We start from the raw sequence: 20,648 nt of genomic DNA, 5'->3' as shown, positions 1-20,648 counted from the left end.
TGGAATAGTTTGGATCTGTCAACCCCAAACTCCCAGTCCATCCAACTCCCTTCCCTCTCCCCCAGGAAGAGATTGTTCTTTGTAACTTTCTTAGATTTGAGGGAAATATCACAAATCCTACACTTCACAGGAGTCTACCAGGCAGCCTTGCTTTCTTAGTGATTATTTAAGCTTGGCTTCTTCCTTAAACTCCTCTAAAGACATTTCTTCCTCTTTAAAAGAATTTCCAAATTTCCCATTTCCTCTCAGGAGATTATTTTTGATGCTATCACTGGCTGATGTTTTGAATATGAGACAATGTTATTTGAATTCCTACTGATCATTTAATCCTATTAGATCATTAGTGTAATACATTGGGTGAATCCATTACAGTTACATAGCAAGAAAGAACAATTAGAAAGATGGTGTTTGTGATCGTCTGTGTTAATACTCCTATTATGCTAGTCTAGTCATTTGCTTGTTGCTTATTAACATGAAAGTCTGACATTTATTAAGGCAATTTTAAAGAAAAAATCTAGTTGTATTATTTAACTTAATTCATGAATCTTGAATTTCAATATAGAGCATGTTTAGTTAATAATATCTTGTCCTGTAATCAACTCATAACATTTTGATTAAAACAACATGATTATCCTTAACCACGGAAATGCAAACAGTTGGATTCACAGATTTTTCTGATTGTTGTTCTCTGCCAAAGATATTAGCTGATATTTGGTTAGACTAAGGCCACATTTAGATTTGCTTAGTGGCTGTGATTATTAATATTCTATGGTTATAAATATTGTGAGGATATGTGATAACCCAGGTTAGACAAAATGAAGAACATTTGAATTCTCAGGGTGATAAGAAGATATTTTCACTCATTTGGGGAAATAAAAATAAATAACCAGTTGATTTGTTTCATCTTATTTAGCCTTGAAATGGGTCGACTTTTTAAATGTTCTGTGGTAATATTATTGTTTGGCTAACTCATTCTTTTCCTTTTTTTGGGGGGCCACATCTGTGGCATATGGAAGTTCCCAGGCTAGGGGTTGAGTCAGAGCTGCGGCTGCCAGCCTACACCACAGCCACAGCAGCACGGGATCTGAGCTGTATCTGTGACCTACACCACAGCTCATGGCAATGCTGGATCCCTAACCCATTGAGCAAAGCCAGGGATTGAACCTCTGTTCTCCTGGATACTAGTCATGTTCATTACCACTGAGACACAATGGGAATTCCAGGGAATATTTTCAATCCTTTTCTGCCACTTTATGCAATAGAGGCTGGAAAGTAACATACTGACTTTTCCAGCATCCCTTGCAGCTAGGATTGGCTTTATGATCTTGTTCTCATTGATGACATGTAAAGTGAAGTCTTGGGTGAGGGTGGGGCAGGGGGGGGCTGGGATTCTGAAGGAACTTCTCCTTTTCCTTATACGCTGTGTCCTGAGTGTAGCTGGGATGCCCAGAGTGGTGGGAATCAATTTGTAACCAGAAGTGACAAGCATGAGGAGGAAAAAAAAAAAAGGGAAAACATTGTTGAGTTGTTACTCGTTTTTTATGTTTGGCTTCCTCTAGACTTTTAATTATATAAGGTGATTAGGCGGGTTTATTACTTAAGTCATGGATGGTCAGTTTTGTTATTACTTGCTGCCGATAGCAGGTTATTCAGATAGAGCTTTGAGAAGAACCTACAACTATGTAAAGGTCAAGTTAGTTCACTGTCGGAAATTTATTTCTATGAGAATAATCTAAACCAGCCCTTTCTAGCAGAACTTTGTGTGATAATGGAAAAGTTCACATATGCCCTATAGGATATGTGGCCACTGAGCACTTAAAATGTGAATGTAATTGAGGAACTGAATTTTTAATTGTATGTAGTTTAATTTAAATTGATCCTGAAGTAATAACTACATGTTACTCTGGCTATCATGTCAAACAGTACAGATCAGAATTGATAGTTTATAAAAATACTTAGATTACTATAGCTCTTTTGAAGAAAATTCAGCTTCTAACTTTATATATGTTATTGTACAAGCCCAAGACACCTTATTATGGAAAAATGATGACTCAGTGGGGCTTTACATAGTGCCATGTTTGAAGGTTGTTAAACAATATTTTACTTGCATAGTAGCTACCTACGCAGAACTGATACCCATTTAAGCATTTTACATTGACAACTATATTAAAGGATGTCTTTTTGGAATAATCATCTCATTCAGACTCCACTTATTCAGCTGTTTGTGAAGACTTTTGTATTTCCAATTAGAACTGAAAAGAATAATACTAGTGTGCCAGCCTCATTAAGCTGTGGGTGTACAATAACTCTCTGAGATAAACTATAAATTATCATTGGCAGAGGACTACTGTGTAGGCTAGAAAATTGGTTGCAAAACGTACCAACATGGTGCTAGGAGTGGTGAGATGCTGAGAGTTGGCAGCTGCAGTCCTTCATGGAAAGGGCAGGAGTGGTGAATACTGATTGTACAAGAAGCCAGAAACCTCTGAGGCTGTCATGCTCTAGAGTACGATATTCAGTACTATTTACTGTCTACTACCTACGACACTCAAATGTGATTTGAAGAAATAATTCTCTCATGTCTTGGTGCTTTGTATAAAAATAATCAGCGTGCCTACATTCCCAGCTTTTAGAGCCTGAAGAACAACTAATTTTGCAAGTCCAAGATGGCCCAGAGCTGTTGAAGTTATCACCCCTTCCACCTCCTGACAAGGATCACGATCAAGACAGCTACTCTATTACCAGTTGCCTCCTGGCTGCTGGAAACAGGTCAGCAGAATTCTTTTGTGTTGAAACCCGAGTTCTTCCCATGTAGGCTGCTGTAAAATGTTAGGACAGAGCTGACAAGCCAAACGTATCTCTGAGACAGGACTAACTATAGTGGGATTCTAACAGAAAAGATGATGAAAAAGAGTTGGAGGTTTGGGCAAGCCATATATACTTAATCTATACAGTTCCATGTGTAAAACATACTCAATTAAACAATATTCAGTTTAAGAAAGCCATCCCTCCACATTTCTAACAAGTAGTAGTTGCACAGGGTCTTCCTGAGTTGATTACAGCAACCGGATCAATTTAAAGTTGGTTTTCTCCTCAGAGAGAAATTATTTACCCTCAGTATCATTTTCATTTTGTATTAACAAGCAGTGGCTTCTTATCAGCTTGTATTGCATTCCCTGGCAAACACCTATGTTTTCTTCATAGGTCTTGCTTTTGATGTTCTTGTTTGATGGCAGCTTCCAATGTATAAGGAGATAAAGATAAGCACATGTGAGAAGTGAAGACCCAGTCTTGGTAGAGGTGGGCATAAGACATGTCTTTGGGAACTTACTCTGACTGAAATAAGGGAGCAGGTAGAAAGTATCTTGGCTAAAGACATATACAGATGTGAATTTTTACCTATGGCATGGCTCTGAAATGCAGAATCAGCAACTGTGTCTTCATCCTCTGGCAGGTCTTCATTTGCCTCTTTTATCTGTAGTAACAAGGAAATACTGTGAGTTCTTATGTGTCACATCAAATTGATCATTAAATTAATTGTTTGCCATCCTCAGAATATTGGAACACTCAATAACAAGCATGCATGTATGTGTGTGTTTGCGTACATAGACGTGTAATATTTTCTTCACTCCACCTTTCCCCACACTATCACTTGGCTTCATTACAAGTTTTAACTACAAGACCGTATTTTTAGAAGTATAACTCCAGCTCTGAAAGCAAGGATACCTGATTTTATATAAGATTTTCAAGATCACAGCTTTGGTTTTTTTAAATACTTAACAAAATCAGTAACACAGAACTTTTAGAAAAAATTAAAGTCTAAGGAAACATAATTCTTCCAGAGACAGTGACCCCATGTCAAGTTATTTTAATGAGAATAAAGAAATATACTTAGATCTATTGACCCTCTCCTAGAGTATAACTCTCTAGGAAAATTTTGTTACTGCTGTTCTTTCCAGAATGAAATATGAAACGACTATGATGTGTGCTCAGTGAATTAAAGTGGTTACACACTTATCTAGATTTTTTCAGGTCAAAAAACATTGCCCTTATTGGGAGTTCCTGATGTGGCACAGTGAGGTTGTCTCTGTGGTGGTACAGGTTGGATCCCTGGCCCAGGAACTTCCATATGCCATGGGTGTGGCCAAAAAAAATCCCCCTTATATTTCAGATAGAGTAACCCGATGCTGAATGGTGAAGCACCAAATGGAACTTGAGCAAGAATCTAATAAAGTCACAGTATGTTACAAACAAGAATTCCAAGATCCAGCAAGGTTCCTTAAACATATTGTAAGTGGCAACAGTGGAACCAAAACTCAGGCCCCTTACTTCCCAATCTTGTAGCAGCAGAAGTAACAATATCATTAACAAGAACAATAAAATAAAAATAGCCATCACATAACTATTATGTAGCAGGTATTGTTTAAGCTCCTGGAATCTTTGCTTTCATAATCCTTTGTCATGCTAGGAGGCAAGCACTACTCTTAGATCATTTTAGAGGTAAAGGCCCCGAAGAAACAGACAAGATAAGTAATTGCCCAGGTGGTACAACCAGGATTCAAATATAGCAAATCTGGCTTTAGAGTTGTGTTCTTCTAAGGGAAATGTTGTTATTCTCAAATTTACACTGATCTATGCCAGTGCAGACTTGGACTCCAGGACAAGAGAGTTTGTGATCCTTGGTGGAAGGATCTTAAATGGCTCTTTTGAAATACATCCCAGCCAGTAACCTGGGAAGCCAATGATAATGATGTGAACTATGCAATGAGTATGGTGGGGATACATCAGAGGTTGTCAGTGGATTTGCTCTGGGGCTCGAGGTGAATGCCAAGAAGCCATTACCTTATACTTGCAATGGAGAAAGTCATGTGCTTGCATACTTATCTTGAGCTAGACTTAGCTTTCTACTGTTTAGCTCCTATTTTTTATATTTAATGGAATAAGACCAATTTTTTACATTTAATGAGTATGGTTCCAGTATCAGAATGTAACTGGTACTTAATCCATACATACTGAGAGCCAAAAGATGGCAAACTCCACGGAGTATGAAGATGGCAACCTGAACTGTCAGAAGAAGAGGGTGTGAAGGGCTGAATATCCACAGGCCATGCTCTTTCACTTCCTTTCCCCATGAGCTGTCTGGTGTCTGCACTGCCTCCTTTGTTAGCACTTCCAGAGGGGGAAGTTAGGGAATGGGGGAAGATGGCTACGTCAACCAGTTTGTGTTTTGAGCAGTGCACATTTATGGATGGCAGAGACAAAAAGCTCTGTGAGCATCCTCTAGATTAAGATATTATTTATCTGCCTTTCAGAGTTCACTGGGCTCAGTGATCTCTTTGTGACAAGGCTACAAGAAACCCTAAAGCATGGATACCCCAAGCATCTTAATTTCCATGAAGAATCCAACAGGTACATTCTCTCCTCATTTACAGAAACATCAAGACAATCTATTTATATATTCAGCCCGTTCCAACACTTATGACAGTATGCTCCAGATCTTCCCACACCTGTTATGTAAAAGAGTATTTCCTTTGGGTTTTTCTAAATTAACCAGTTTTAAACTTGAAAGGGTGCTGTGTTAACCTGCTGGAACACGGGTGAATCATCCTCTCCATCAGCCTATGAAGCTCTGAGCAAAATAACCCGATAATTAGAACAAGGTTCTCATCTTGGAGATGTAGGAAAAGAGGCTCCAGAGAGGGTGGGTAATCTGTTCAAGGTTCGGATAGGATTCCGGTTTCAGAGTGGGCACTTCTGACCCCTATTCATGTCTGTGATTCAAGTTTTCAGAGTGTGCCATGCTGTCACAGTCATTCTTCCCAGTCCTTTCCAAGAACCATTATATCTTTCTCAGTGTCTGGCAATGAGATAGGTAGGCAGTATTCCAAATACATGCAAACTATATTTTTATTTAAGAGTATCAAAAATTTTCCAGTGTATGTGAGTGTGCACGTATGTGTATGTGTGTGTCTGAGTACCCTGCTTCGTTTCCCTACTTGCCCCCTAAGCCTTCTGTGGAACTTCACCATCTTTTTCCAATTATCCTATTTAAGAAGAAAAATAAAAACCATTTGAGGTCCTCTCCATCAGCTCCTTGTCAGAACTTTTCTGGGGCTTTGAGTGCTTACCGGCAAATTCTAAATTTGGCCTCTTGGATATTGATCAGAGGAAATGGGCCGCTAGTTCTTTCAGCTCCCCAGAGCTAAGGACCCATGAGGAGTGATGACCCACTAGGGGAAATTTTGAATTCTAAGGGGATGAAGAATCAACAAAGGAATGGAAAGTGGGGGAGTGTCTTAAATGGCAGACTTGTCAGCTCTAATTATCCATACAAATAGATTTCAATGCAAAGTGGTGAGTAATTAAAAAAATCCATTTGCCTATGGAAATGAGGGGCATAATTTATTTTGGCATCAGATTCCCCTTGCTAATTATATTTTTTATAGGCTGAAATTAAAATTAATTTTTACTCTTGATCACACAAGAGCTGGGTGTTGGCGAAGGAGTGTGGAAGCTTCCCGGGGGCGAGGGGCTGCCAGCTCAAGATTAAGATTTGCCCAAGGGGAGTTCTCTTCTTGTTGTGGCTCAGTGGTGTTATGAATCCAAATAGTACCCATGAGGATGTGGGTTTGATCCCTGGCCTCTCTCAGTGGGTTAAGGATCCAGTGTTGCCATGAGTTGTGGTATAGGTTGCAGACACAGCCTGGATCCTGAGTTGCTGTGGCTGTGGTATAGGCCAGCAACTGCAGCTCTGATTCAATTCCTAGCCTAGGAATTTCCATATGCCGCTGGTGTGGCCCCAAAAAGCAAGAAAAGAAAAAAAAGAATTTGCCCAATATAGGTGCAGATGGAACCGTCTTCATCTGACAGAGCACTTCACAGGTGGGGATGGTCACAAAAATCAAATAGTCTGGTTCAGAAAGATTTAGCATATTTACAGCCATCATGCTACCAGGAACAGATGCAAATCAATGTCAGTAATATTATCCTATTTGGTAAGAAGTAGCAGGTGACTCATAGGAAGTAACAGTGGCCTATTTTTGGTTTCACTTTGCCATAAGTCCTTGAGCCATCTTCTTTTTTTCATTTTGGCTGCCCTGCAGCATTTGGAGTTCTTGGGCCGGGAATCAGGTTGGAGCTGCAGTCTTGCCCTAAGCTGCAGCTGTGGCACCACCAACCGGATCTTTAACCCACTCTGCCAGGCAGGGGATTGAATCCGCGTCCCAGCTCTCCTAAGACGCTGTGGGAGCTCCACTTGCGCCATCTTCTAATGGTTCACTTCCAGCTCTTACTCATCTTTGAGCTCTACAGTGGTAGACAAGAACTGCACTAAATACCAGTCTCTAACCATTAAACGTCGGCATGCCCATTCTACTCTATTAACCTCTCGCATTAGAAAAGGCTGTGAGGAAGGAGCTTACAAAGGACGTGGGGGGCGGGGGGTGGGGAGAAAAGAATTCACTGCTGACGAAAATATATACTTAATTGCAGAATTAAACTCAATATTTGGAGACACCCTTCATTTGGAATTTTGCATGTATTTCTTCTCTGAATCATCTTAACATGAATTGCTCCCCAAGAAAACAATATTTTCATGTTAAAGGTCATTGAAAAGGAAAAGGACATGATGAACCTCTGAGACTGAGAGAAGGGTCTTTCCAGGGAAAGCTCCTGGCAGGCATTACCTTTAGAAAACTCAGTCATTTAGAAAACTTTGCAGGAGGAGGGCAAAATGTGCCTGCTTCTAATTAGCATCCAAATAGTGTTCAGAACAGAATTGTTCAGTTGAAGATGCGGAAATTAGAAAATTTTGCAGAACTTAATAAGATGATAACAATTTGTGTAATTATTGTACTATTTTATGCGACTTCATCACCAGAGCACCATTTTAAGGGGATTGTATCAGATGCTTTTTTTTATTAGCATATGTGATTTTTTTCCAGACTATGTGACACTGGGTGAAGAGAATATTCATAATTTAAATGAAAATGCCCATATTAAAATGGCCATCTCTTCCCATTGCATGATGAAGGTATATGATCTCGTTAATTTTGTTAATGATTTTTTTGTCCAGTGACAGTTAAGTAGAAAGCTGGAGTTGTCTTCCTTTGAGACCTTTCATTTCAGAAAATGATCTAGATCCACAGGAAGGAAGGACTTACAATATAGCAAGGGAAGTGAATTTCTTTCTGACTTATTTACTCAATACTGATGCAATCTTATCTGGGGATGCCTTTTTCCCCTCTTATAATGACTTTATATAATTTAAGTAAAAGTACTAAGTAACCTGGCCCTTGTCTAAATTACACAAAAATTAGAGCTAAGTGGTCTGGAAATGATGGTGTCAATGGGGATATAAGCCTCTAATTAAGGCTTTGGAAAGAGAAAAAGGTTTAATTCAGTAAGGCATTAATGGCACATCTATACATATTTTAGAATGCATCTGGCATTCTTGAAAATGGATATGCAGTTACTGGCGAACTAAATGGAGGTGTGTTACATACATGGACCTGTTATATATATGGAAATAATCTTTCTATTATAATCACCATAGATTAAAATAATCAAAATGCCTTAAGACTCTCAGAACTACATATAGTTTTAGTTTGTAAAGGGCAAAGGATGATGGTATATTATAAGATTTTTGGACAGTGATTTTTTTTTTTCAGGAAAAAGGTGTGATATATAATGTATTAGCACAGCTATTGTTTTCATCCAAAATAATTACTGTGAGAAGAATTCTTTGCAACACATTTTCAAAGAAGCAGAGAGAAAATTCACCTTGAGACCCAGGAGGGGAAAATTCCCTTAAACTCTTAATTTTAAAGGGTTCGTGGGTATTCACATCCATGTGCTATGGTATTAGACCCTATCTTATTTTGCATCTAATTTCCTTCCTATATAAGGCTGATAACATATAATAAATAGGTTTTCACTGATACTGTTTTACCAGTCTCTAGAGATGAAAAAACACCATTGCATCTTACATTTGAAAAAATGACTAGTTGGTCAACTATCTCGGTTAATAATGTTCTTCTACATGGAAAGCTTCCCAGCATGACTAATTTCCTCTTGCAGCTAACTAGAAAAACTAGCACAGCCATGTTGATTATGTATATCTGGGGTGGTTAGGGAATCTTTGTGCTTCACAGGAAACAACCAGAGTGTTTCTTGCAAAATTCTGGAAGGACCAAAGGACATAGTGCCACTTCGTAAAAGACTGAAAATGAGAGAGGAAAAGCACAGAAAATTATTTCAGCAGTAAGAAAGTAAAACTGAAATTGTAAAAGCTAAACAGAGATTTTTTTTTTTTTTGGTACTTTTGTGCAGTGAAACTATACCCCAAGCTGTCAGAGCCATATTAAATGGGGCATAGTTAAATTGAGTGCCTTTGATAAGGGGCTCTGCCAGGCTATCAAAGTTTTAGATCAGTCAGATTGAATTTCCACCATATTGCACATTTCCACACATTTATTCCCTCTTTTCTTTCGGAGACACTACAAGGGCAGCCTGAGTTATGCTGATAATTTGTGATTTTATAATGCAAGGGGCATCAATGTTTTCAAGAAGGAATGATACCACAGAAGCCAGAGCAGGAATGGGGGAAAAGAAAAGAAAAAAAAAAAAAAACAACTTTTGCCAATTACATAGTCTGCATATCATTTCAGAGTATCTGATTAAAAAAAACTTATAGCTTTTTGGAGTCAGGAGTTATATGAAAAAAAAAAGCATTTAAATGTTGCATTTGTCTCAAATACAAGTGAAATGCTAAGAAACACTAAGCAACAATAAATGATTAAATTAATAATTAATAACTAATAATGTCAAACACTACTATTTCTAAAATCTCCTTTATTCTTGAACCACTCCAGAAAAAATGAATAATGACTTCATATTTCAGGTTTTCCCTAGGAAACTGGTAGCACAGAGTATATTTTAATAATCTATTTTATCAGAGTACAAAAATATATGGATTGATAATTCTGAAAAGAGCATTTTTGTTGTGGTTGTTTGAGTGCTTTAAAATTTGTGTCAAGGGACAATGAACATCACCATATCAATGACACAAGAAGAGAAAGAAGGCAGAGAGGAAGTGCAATTTAAGGTAATTTTAAAACAAAAATATTATCTGAAGCTAGCATATCCTGGGGAAATAGAGAAATATCCTTTATTCATTTTTCTAAAGGAAATTGCCCCCTGAGTTCTGGACCTTATAATTAAAAGTCTAAATGATAGGGAGTCAAGTTCCACAAAGGATATCTTAAGTCTTAACTCCTTCTGTCTTAGGTAGGATAAATTGGTATATATAGCTTTAGGGGAAAAGGGAAAATTCTTAAATCAAATCATCGAAATAGCTAATATTCTCTTAAGTTGTTTTGCACTTTTATTTTTTATAATCACCTCTGTTCCATTCTGCATTGCTGGAAATGATGGAAATAATCACCCAAACAAATTCCCAGCACACAGATACAATCTGGAGATGACATCAGCAGTATCTTTTGTCTGCACCGTGATTATACCATCATTCCGAAAAGAGAGCTACAGAGGCAATAGTAGTGAAGGGAGTGAGGCCCATTCCAATCTAGCTGCCATCATTTAGCTACAGTGTCACCAAGATTTTTTCTTCTCTTTTGCTTTTCCCCCTGTCAACTCTTACCTACATATTTCCTCAGCCAAAGAAAGGCAGAACCAGCCCATCTCCGAACCTAACACTTTGACAACCAGGATGGTGAAGCACTTACCAGGGAACCCTTCGGTATGTCCATATCAGCTTTGGTTTTGATGTTCTTCCTGTGGTTTCCCTGAGTGCTGATAGAGCTGCTGGGGAGACAGGGGCCCTGGGAGCTGCCCTTTAACATGCTTCTGCAGGAAACATTATTTGATCCACTTTCTGTCTGTTGAGCTGCTTTCTTATCAACTCTGCAGGTAGAAGGTGATTCCTCTGATAAATTACATTGCTCTTCTTTGATCACTCTACTTTCCCCAGTCTTTTAACGTGTAAAGTAACCTCCATGTATCTCTTGGTCTTTAAACCTCTGAGTGATAAGTATATTCCACTGGCCTTGATCAAATCTTTATCTGATATTCCAGATATCTGATAATACAATAATTTATTTTATTTTTATGATGGCCTGTGAGATGGAGGGGATAAACCCAAAACCACTGAAGAATGATTGCTAAATATACTTCTGGCTTAAGATCAGCTGGAAATGCAATTACCTCTGGAAAGATTCTTAGCATCCGTTTGCTTAGTACAATCAGTGGGATCAGCATACTTGAAAATGCATGTGTAATTTTCTTCCATTTCATGCCATGTGCGTACATTCATGGTTTCCAGTGTAGGCTGAATTTCTATCAACCTTGATAAAACTTACCATTCTTTAATTTCAAAGACCATTGGTTTGGTTAACAAAGTAACATGGACTAAATTATCATTTTATTGCTAACTTTTATTTCATTGTTTAAATTCTGGCTAATGTATAAAAGATTGCTACTATACCTTTCTGCTTGTATGAAAAACATGCTTGACTGGTGCTCACTGTGCAGGAAACAAACAACTCTCCTTGGAGGGGGCTATGCATACCACCCTTTAAACCACACACCCCCCTTTTGTCAATACGCTACCTGTTCAGAAGTTCTGTCATAAAGGAATCTTTTGTTGAACCTGGAGCAGGGCTGGGTCTATTTCTTGATTCAAATTTCATTTGGTCATAAATGTCTGGTGGTGTTTTCAGGTTATTTCTGCATTGTAAACCACTTTCAGGACCATCGGCCAACTCGATGTCCCTGTTTAGTTCATTTTCCATTTCACACTGGAGCTCAGGCTTCTTCTTCTCTTTTTTTCTCTCTGATTTTAGCTGTTTGTTTCCAAACCCCAAACCTTTTGCATCTTTCTTTTCTGCTTTGGTTTTGGAGACATCCATCTTCCTGCTACTGAGAGCTGGCAGTCTGCTCCTCCGAAAACCGAACCAGCTGGCAAAAGAAGGCCCTGGCTTCAGCTTTGCTTCCACAGAGGTGGACTTTGTGTGCACTTGGCCCTTCTCCACATTTTCCTGAATGCACAACATGACCTTTTCTTCGATTGTGGGTGAGAGGGGGGCTTCTGGGCTCATGACACCGGTCCTGGTTGTAGAAGGGTCTGGATCCTTTCCAGAAGTTTCTAGCTTGGAGGTCCTGCTTGTTTCAAAACTGCCGGGAGGCTGTGTCCTCCCAGGACTCTGCAGGGCTCGAGGGTTGTCTCGTGGGGCAGGTGGGCACCTGCAACGGTCACCACCTGGTTCCTCAGGTGCAGGCAACCCGGGGCTTTCTCCCTGGGGACAGGCCTGCGGGTCTCCCATTTCAGGTGGGGCAAGGGACCCTTCGGATTTTGGAGGGGCCCTCAAAGGCAGCTTGCTTGGGCTCCCATGCTGGCTGCTGGAGCTGCCTGTGCTCTCCAGGGAGCCGTGCCTGGAGGAGGGGTGCCCTGGGGGCCTCCCAGTGCTGGGGAGATCATCGGATGTGGGGGCAGACGTGGCCTTGTTGGGTGAGCCTTCCGGCGAGGAGCTCTGCCGGGTGAGGGAACTGCCTCTTTCAGCTGTATTGGTAATAATCTGAGTTCGGACTCTGCCAGGGCCTTCCATGGGGGGTGTGGGGGACTTGTCTCCTGAGTGGGCGCTGAAACTCTGGCTACGGGCTTTGGCTCCGTTCATGCCTAGAGCTGGTTTGAGGTGTGGTTTGCTGGAGGAGAGGGATATCTTCACCGACCTGGTTTCTACCCCATCTTTCCCATCGGCCCCAGGCCTGCCACTTTCCATCAACTCCACCATTGCCGTGTCCAAGGGAAGCCCTCCGGCCACACTACCTTGTGCTTGTAAAGCCAGTGGAGACACATTTCTTTCAGTTCCTGTGATCTCAGGGCTGCTGGGATTCCTGGAGGCCTCTGGCTTAGCCTGGCTCACAGCCACGGAACTTCTTGAGGCTTCATTTAAACTGTCTTTTTCATGTTTCCCTGGCACCGTGGAACTTTTCCTGAGAAGCTGTGGAGACTTCATGAAAACTTTGAGCCCCACTGGGAGGCGAGTTTTTAGTCCTCTTTCATGGGGGTTTGGACCACCATGAGGGGGGTTATGGCTTTTGGAGGATGCTGAGGATGCCGGACTGTTAACCTGAGATGATGGTGACTCATTTACCCCTAAGAGGGAAGGCTTGGGTGATGTGGAGACACTGTTGTTCAATTGTCCCTTTTTTCCTGGAGATAGGCTTTTGGAGGATGGTATTTCCAGGAGCGTGTGGGTGGAAGGACAATTCCTGGGAGTTCGTAACCCTGTGTCTGTTGGTGTGGTCCCAAGTGCTGGGTGAGGTGGGTTTTTGGGGACACTTCTCTTTGGAGAGACTTTGGGGGCCCTGGGGCCATGGCAGCAAATGAGCTGGAGGGGGTGTGAGCAGAGCATCTGGCTTGGACCACTGTTTCTGCAGAGGGCGGAGCGGGAGTGAAGACAGGCTTTTTGAAGGCCACAGAAGGTTTCTTCCCCTGCGCTTCTGTCATGGTCTGATGAAAATAAATAACAGGACCAGAGGATCCTTTCAGAGGAGGGGATTTAAATCCTGTTCTAGCTGTTTCCTGGGGGACCCTGGTTTCAGGCTTGGTGGATGAAGGTGGCAGCCAATAGTCACAACTGGGTCTGATGAGGAGGGACACCGACCTGCCTGGAGGGGATGGGGGGGAGGGCGATTTCACCCCAGCCTCTGGTCCCGGGTCACAGTGTTTATCCCTCGTTGGGGGCTCGCAGTCCTCCCTCAGTTCCGTGGGGGGCCTTGACAGCAACTGTGATGCTGTAATCTGACCCTTGGAGCACTGGACCCAGTGCCTTCTGCTGGACACTTTGGAGCCATGAGGAGCTTGGGTATGGTGTTTTGGAATGTGTGATTCTGGCTGTAAATCAAAGAGGAGTGCTGGGCCTTCAGTCTTTTTGAACTGTGAGAGTTTCCCTGGAGCTGGCAATTTCTCAAGAATCACTGGGCCCATCGAGGGGACTGTTGCAGAGGCTTCGGGCGCCATTATTTTTGATTTCTGAGGTGAAGACTTGCCCCTGGTAGGTATTTTTGTCAGACTTTTCTTCTGGTAGATGCCCGTGGACCCAGGGGACTTAGACTTACTCTGGCACGATGTAGCATGTGCTGGTCTAGCCAGTCTTTGTCGCTGAGTATTTTGTGTCACTGTCCTGGGGCGGAAAGATTCAGTGGGTGCCATGGCAACATCATCAGCTTCATCTTTTGGAATGTTTTTCTCAGTTTCCTCTTCAGATTTTTTCAAGAAAGAATAATTTCTCCCAGCAGCCCCTGGCTGCAAATGAGCAATTCCCTGAGGTAAAAGTTCAGTGCATTCTGTCTGGGGTCCGGAAGGGGCCTGATTGATGGAAATTTCCTTTCTGGTAACAGTAACAACGTCCGTCTGGTGAGAGCTAAACTCAATGGGCTCACCATCTTCCGCGTCGAATATGACAGTAATACATTCTTCCGAGGAAGTCCTTTTTACAACCCTTTGCTGCTTGATGAAACTAAACGTCTTTGGCCTGCTTTCTAAATGGACGGGCACTTGTTTTTCCTCCTCCTCCTCAGGAGACCCAGGTTGAGATTTTCTGATGAGGATGTCCAGGTTCTCCATGGACTTGTCAGTGTCCACCATCAAAGACACGTCTGAAGGGCTTTTCTCATCACTGCTCGCTATGTGCAGCTCATCCAGGCTTTCAGTGTCATCGGTGTCCGAGAGCTGGAGATTGAGAGCCAGGCAGCCCTGGCTCTGGGGGCCCCTCCCTCTGTATACCTGAGGCCCCTGTGCACTTGCCCGCAGCTTCTGCTCCAAGGGACTGTTGGAGGTGCAACTGGTCAGCTTCTCAGGCCTTTCCCTGGGGTGGACTGAGGAAGGGATTTCTGAACAGTGTCTGCCATTCAGCTCCCAGCCAAAGAGACTGTCAGAAACACTGTGGGTTAATTTACAACCATGCAGCCTGCAGCTCTGCTTTGGAGCTGCTTGGAGCGAGGCTAAGGAGGAAGGGTCCTCCTCGGCATCGTCATGAGAATCTGTGTCATACACAAATGCCTGCTGGGGCTCCTTGCAGGGGCTGCCCGTGTCCCTGGGTTTGCAGGGGGCGTATTCCTTGAGGCTGCTACTTTTAATTCCTGGAGAATAGATTCCTTCATTTGAGTTCATGCAATCTTTATAACCCCATTTGGTTATCACTGATGGGGGTTCAAGTAATACTTTCCGCTTCTGGAGCTTTCTTAATCCTTCCAGAATGTGGCTTTCCTTGACACGAGTCGGAGGTAGTTCATCTGTAGGACTAGCGAAGCCACTCAGGAGCGAGGAGTCAATACTCAATCTTTTGTCCCAATTTTGTGATGACTGTTAGGAAAGAAGAGGAGATATTAGAAATAATTGAGCTCTGTGGATCACAGTTTTTAAAAAATCTTTATATGGCCACACCTGCTGCACATGGAAGTTCCCAGGCTAGGGGCTGAATCAAAGCTCAAGCTGAGACCTAAGCCACAGCCACAGTAACACTGGATCTGAGCTGCATCTATGACCCACACCACAGCTTGTGGCCGTGCTGGATCCTTAATCCACTGAGCCAGGCCAGGGAGGGATCAAACCCACATCCTCATGGAGATAATGCTGGGTTCTCAACACACTGAGCCACAACGAGAACTGGATGACAAATTTATAAAGGGAGAAGGTCAACATTAGACTTAATTCATTCTAGTGGTTGACTAATATATACAATGCATTTATTCATTAATTAGTGCAAATGAGTTCATTAACTATATAGTGTATCTCTCTACTTTGCCGGGTCCTAAGCCAAGTAGCATATGATAAAAATAAGCATAAGACAAGGACCCTGCCTTCAAGGATCAGGCAACCCAGCATTTGGGCTCAAGTAACCATCAGTCAAGGGAGCGAATGAGAAGCCCAAATGCAGTAGGTACTCCAGCATTTCAGAGGAGGGAGACCATGCCTCTATTTGGATAAACCACAAAAAGCATATAAGGGAAGTTTTCCTTTCCTTTTCTTTCTTTTTGTAGGATAGATAAGTGAATAGGTTTGACTTAGTTTAAAAGTGGAGGAAATGGGGAGTTCCCTGGTGGTATAGTGGTTAGGATTTGATGCTTTCATTGCTATGGCCTGGGTTCAGTCACTGGACCGGGAACTGAGATCCCACATCAAGCTACAGCCAAACAAACAAACAAATAGCAGCAAAAGGCTGGAAAGAACCCAAAATCCCATCAAAAAAATCACATGTAAAAAAAAGTGGGGGAAGTAATTTTTCAGGTAGAAGAAATGAGATTGCAAACACCTAAACTGGAAAGTACACTTAAGGAACACTTAAGAAGACAACATGGCACATTGTGTATTTGGGAGATAAAGAGAGTAAGTGGCAAGTAAGTTGGCCCATGCCTTTATGAGCCGTTCCATTCTTCTTTTTTTTTAATGGCCACACCTGATGCATATGGTAGTTCCTGGGCTAGGGGTCAAATCAAAGCTGCAGCTGAGGCCTATGTCACAGCCACAGCAACACCAGAACTGAGGCACATTGCACCCTATGCTGCAGCTTTTGACAACACCAGATACTTAACCCACTGAGTGAGGCCAGGGATTGAACCGGCATCTTCACAGAGACAATGTCAGGTCTTTAACAAGCTGAGCCATAATGGGAACTTTGTCCTTCCATTCTAACAAATGTCATGTGGCTTCATGACTTCATTTGATAGGTAGTGAACATCTATGAAATATTTACTACATAGACAGCTGGGCATTTGCTGTTAGAATCCATGGCAATGATTCACCTAAAACTTAGGTCAATTTCCTGTTCTTCATATTTTCCCCAAAACCAGTGTTCCTTTGGAGAAGTGATCAAGAAACAACATAGAAAAACACAGAATTCTACCTAGACATTCATATTTATCAAATGATTGCTAACAAGAAACAGAATGGCAGAGGAGGAGATTCACATTGACTGAACATCGGCTATGGACCAACCATTTATCCAGGGCTATGATTTAATTTCAAAACAATACCCTGAGGGAGACATGATCAGTCCTTTCTCACTAGGCAAGAAATTGCGATTCTGCAAGAGCTGTCCTTTGGAGGTCTCACAGTGAAGGAGGAGCTGGAGCAAAGGACTGAACATCAGTTTCCCAGGCCCTTTTGATGACTCATTTCTGAAGTGGCTATGTGGGGATTTGAACCCAGGCAGTTTGGCTTGAGGGACTGCGCACTTAATGCTGATGCTATACCTCTGGAATCAAACTTAGCCTCTGTTCTCCCCTCTATACGAATCAAAGTCATAACAGAGACCATAGATTATCCCACCATACCTCTTTTGAATAGAACCTGCAGAATTTAATCACAAACTAGCACTCAGGGAACCTGGGAGGCCCTGACCTAATTACTTTAAAAAAGGGTCTAGAATTAATGACAAACAATGTCTATGAATGAATCTACTGGGTTCAGATGTACACTCTGTACCAGTCTTGGCTAAGATAGTGGCTTATGGATGGCTCCCACTGGCACCTGCATACTAGCTACCCTGGGACTTGAATACTCACCAATGTGCTCATAAGCAGAGGTCAACTCCATGCCAGAAACTTACCTTGGAGTCTTGGCTTTTTAGTAAGCTGTGAGCATTTGCTTATTTCCAAGACTCCATCATGAAAATGACCCTTGCTATCAACCATACGTCTTATTTGTTTGTTTTTTTCTTTGTCATATGCCTATTTGGTTTTAAGTCCAATTATATACTCTCTTTAGACAATTCTCCAGGGTCAGAAGTTGCTGTGGATAGATACTATTTTGATCATGCTCTTCCTGCCTCCTCCTCTCCCACTGTGCCAATGAAAACTCCTTTAGGAATCAGAAGGAATCCCATTAGTGAGTCAGGGCATTAGAAACTGACTGGTGAACTGACTGCCACAGCTTGGTTTCTAAGAATTTCCATGGTCCTCATGCCACGTTCACAATAAAGAAGAGAAGCCAGGCAAGAGTCCCCCGTAAGAGCTTGAAAAGGGCAGATTTGTTCAAGCCACAGAAGATGTGCTCAGCATCAGTCCTCTGCCTCCTTTCTGCCTCTTCAGAGCCTGCCCATACTGTGGTCTGATTCATCCTAGGGCTGCAAACCTCCCAGGCCCCAGGCTTCCCATCCTGTGAGATTAGCCACATTCCTCAATCAGTTTTCCACAGAGGTTACGGTATTTAATAACTTGAGGAAAGTTGGGAACAATCTTGAAACTTGAAAAAAGAGCACATGAATCCCTTTTTGGGAGAGGGTGGGAGGGAGCTGGCATTTCCCACAGGCGTCTTCATTCTTTGCAGGGAAAAGTTGCAAGAGAGTTGCTCTGGGGAGCAGTGCAATGATACCGCTGATAAGACAGGGGCCTGGGTTTAATGTTCGTAGTTCTTTGTTATTTCTTGACTTGATATCAGTTTTACATATTTCTTGTTTGTTTTTTCTTTTTGAAAAGACCTTCTTGGTTTTCATGGGAACAATCCATCCCAACAATTGGACTCCTCCAAGTCCTAGGCTGATTCAACAAGGTCAGTCTAGCAGAATGGTTACAAGTTAAGGTTCTGGAACAAATTACCCAGCTCTGCCACTTACTGGCTATGAGATATTGGGCTAAATATTTAACTTCTTAAAACTTCAGTTTACTCCTCCGTGAAATGGGAGAAACAGGAGAATATTCTTAATAAGCTAACACAAGCATTAAATGAGCTAATACTTGTGAAGGGCTGACAAAGTGGACACACGGTAATGACTCATTAATTGCAGCCAGACTCCTCCATGGAGGGTAGGCTAGTGCATTTCATGCAGGCTTCCTTTCTGTTTCTATACAAAATAATACTAAAAAATACTTATAGGAGTTAATCTTGTGGCTCAGTGGGTTAAGAACCCAACAGTGTCTGTGAGGATGTGGGTTCAATCCCTGGTCTCATTCAGTGAACCCACTGAGGATCTGGCATTGCTGCAAGCTGCAGCATAGGTCATAGATGTGGTTCAGGTATAGCACTGCTGTGGCTGTAGCATAGGTCAGCAGCTGTGGCTCTAGTTTGATCCCTAGTCTGGGAATTTCTGTATGCCACAGATGTGACCACTGAAAAAAAGAGAAAAAATACCTATGAACTACCAAAGAGCCATTGGATCATATATTAATTATTATGTAAGTTAATATTATAGTCACATTCAAATTCATATTGTGTGAGTTTACTATGTAAGTTAATATTAAATGAGTACCTTGTACATGGTAAGAACTTAAGAAGTTCCTTAATATCAATTTAAAATATCTTCATGGGGCTGGGTCTAGTTTGCTGTGTCCCTGAGATGTAGGACTTTTCTCTGTGAGATGTGACAGGCATGCTGGTACCCCATGACCATTCTGAAATGGGACACTGTTAAATCTCCAGATGATGGCTAATGGAGTGTGTATGAAGTGTCTTAAGAATCTTTTTTCTCTTCTTTCAGGGAAGAAATGTCCTTAGAAGATCAAGAATTGCTCTAACCGGAAAAATTTCAGCTGAAAAAAAGGTTAGAGAGCTGTGAATGAAAAGAGCTAAGCAATGGGCTCTAGGAGCCAGCTATACTCAGAGAGAGAGAGAGAGAGAACATCCCTCTGGACCATATGCCCAGTCTGTTAAGGGCCAGGTCCCCAGCAGTCCTGTTCAGCACTCCGAACAGCTCCTTGGAAGAAACAATTCTGCTAATACTCCAGGCTCTGCACTTTGCATTATACGTCTGAGTGCAAGGGAATAAGCTCTGAATTCAAGCTTGAAATTTTATTCTGAGTTCTTGTTTAGAGTATGACAAACCTTCCCCCTCACCCAATTTTTTGGCAGTGATGTAATTTCCCTGGTTTCTACACTTCTGAAGTCATAAAGTTTAGACAAATGCCAGAAAAATGACCCCAAGATATTCTGATTCAGGGTTTCTGTTCTCTTTGCTTTTCCTTAACATTAGGAAGCTGCAAAAACAGCTATCCCAGATTCTTGGCTTACACCAGTGTGCCAAGATGTTTATTCAAATTGTGAAGGAATCTTTAGTCTGAGCGATCCTACTTTGCAGATAGGAGTCATTTCAGCCCTAGAGGTTACTTAATATCTGGTAAAGGAACTCTTGGCAATGAAAGAGAGACTTGCCCGACCTTCACTGAAGCCACAGTGCCTGTTACCTATCCTGGCATTTTCTCTCTCTACTGTGCCACCCTATAATTTATAGCCAATTAGTGTTTTATGAGGCTATTGCATTGAGTAGAAGAGGTCACTACAATATATGGTACTTTTGAAAAGTAAATTCCTACAAAGCTAATGATACTTGCAAAACGTCTGGCCATTTATTCTGAGAGATTGCACTGCTCTCCCTATTCTCTCTCTCTCTCTCTCTCTCTCTCTCTCTCTCTCTCGCTCTTGTTTTTGTCTTTTTAGGGCCACACCCATGACATATGGAGGTTCCCAGGCCAGGTGTAAAATCGGAGCTGTAGCTGCTGGCCTACACCACAGCCATTGCAAAGCCAGATCTGAGCCATGTCTGCAACCTACACCACAGCTCACGGCAACGCTGGTTCCTTAATCCACTGAGCGAGGCCAGGGATCAAACCTGTGCCCTCATGGATGCTAGTCAGAT

At 41.9% G+C, this 20,648-nt stretch overlaps 1 protein-coding gene across 1 annotated transcript in view; it reads right to left on the bottom strand.

The window, feature by feature from the left end:
* NCKAP5 (NCK associated protein 5) overlaps nt 1-20,648 on the bottom strand; it is a 1,051,270-nt gene that overhangs the window by 50,557 nt on the left and 980,065 nt on the right. The window contains 4 exon segments of the mRNA XM_021075797.1: nt 3,400-3,475; nt 10,743-10,920; nt 11,626-13,372; nt 13,375-15,382. Coding sequence (XP_020931456.1) covers nt 3,400-3,475; nt 10,743-10,920; nt 11,626-13,372; nt 13,375-15,382 — 4,009 coding nt within the window.

The sequence above is a fragment of the Sus scrofa genome, chromosome 15 (assembly GCF_000003025.6).
Source record: "Sus scrofa isolate TJ Tabasco breed Duroc chromosome 15, Sscrofa11.1, whole genome shotgun sequence".
In the NCBI taxonomy this organism is placed as follows: domain Eukaryota; kingdom Metazoa; phylum Chordata; class Mammalia; order Artiodactyla; family Suidae; genus Sus; species Sus scrofa.
The sequence above is the reverse complement of the archived record's forward strand: the minus strand, read 5'-3'. Positions and strand labels throughout refer to the sequence as shown.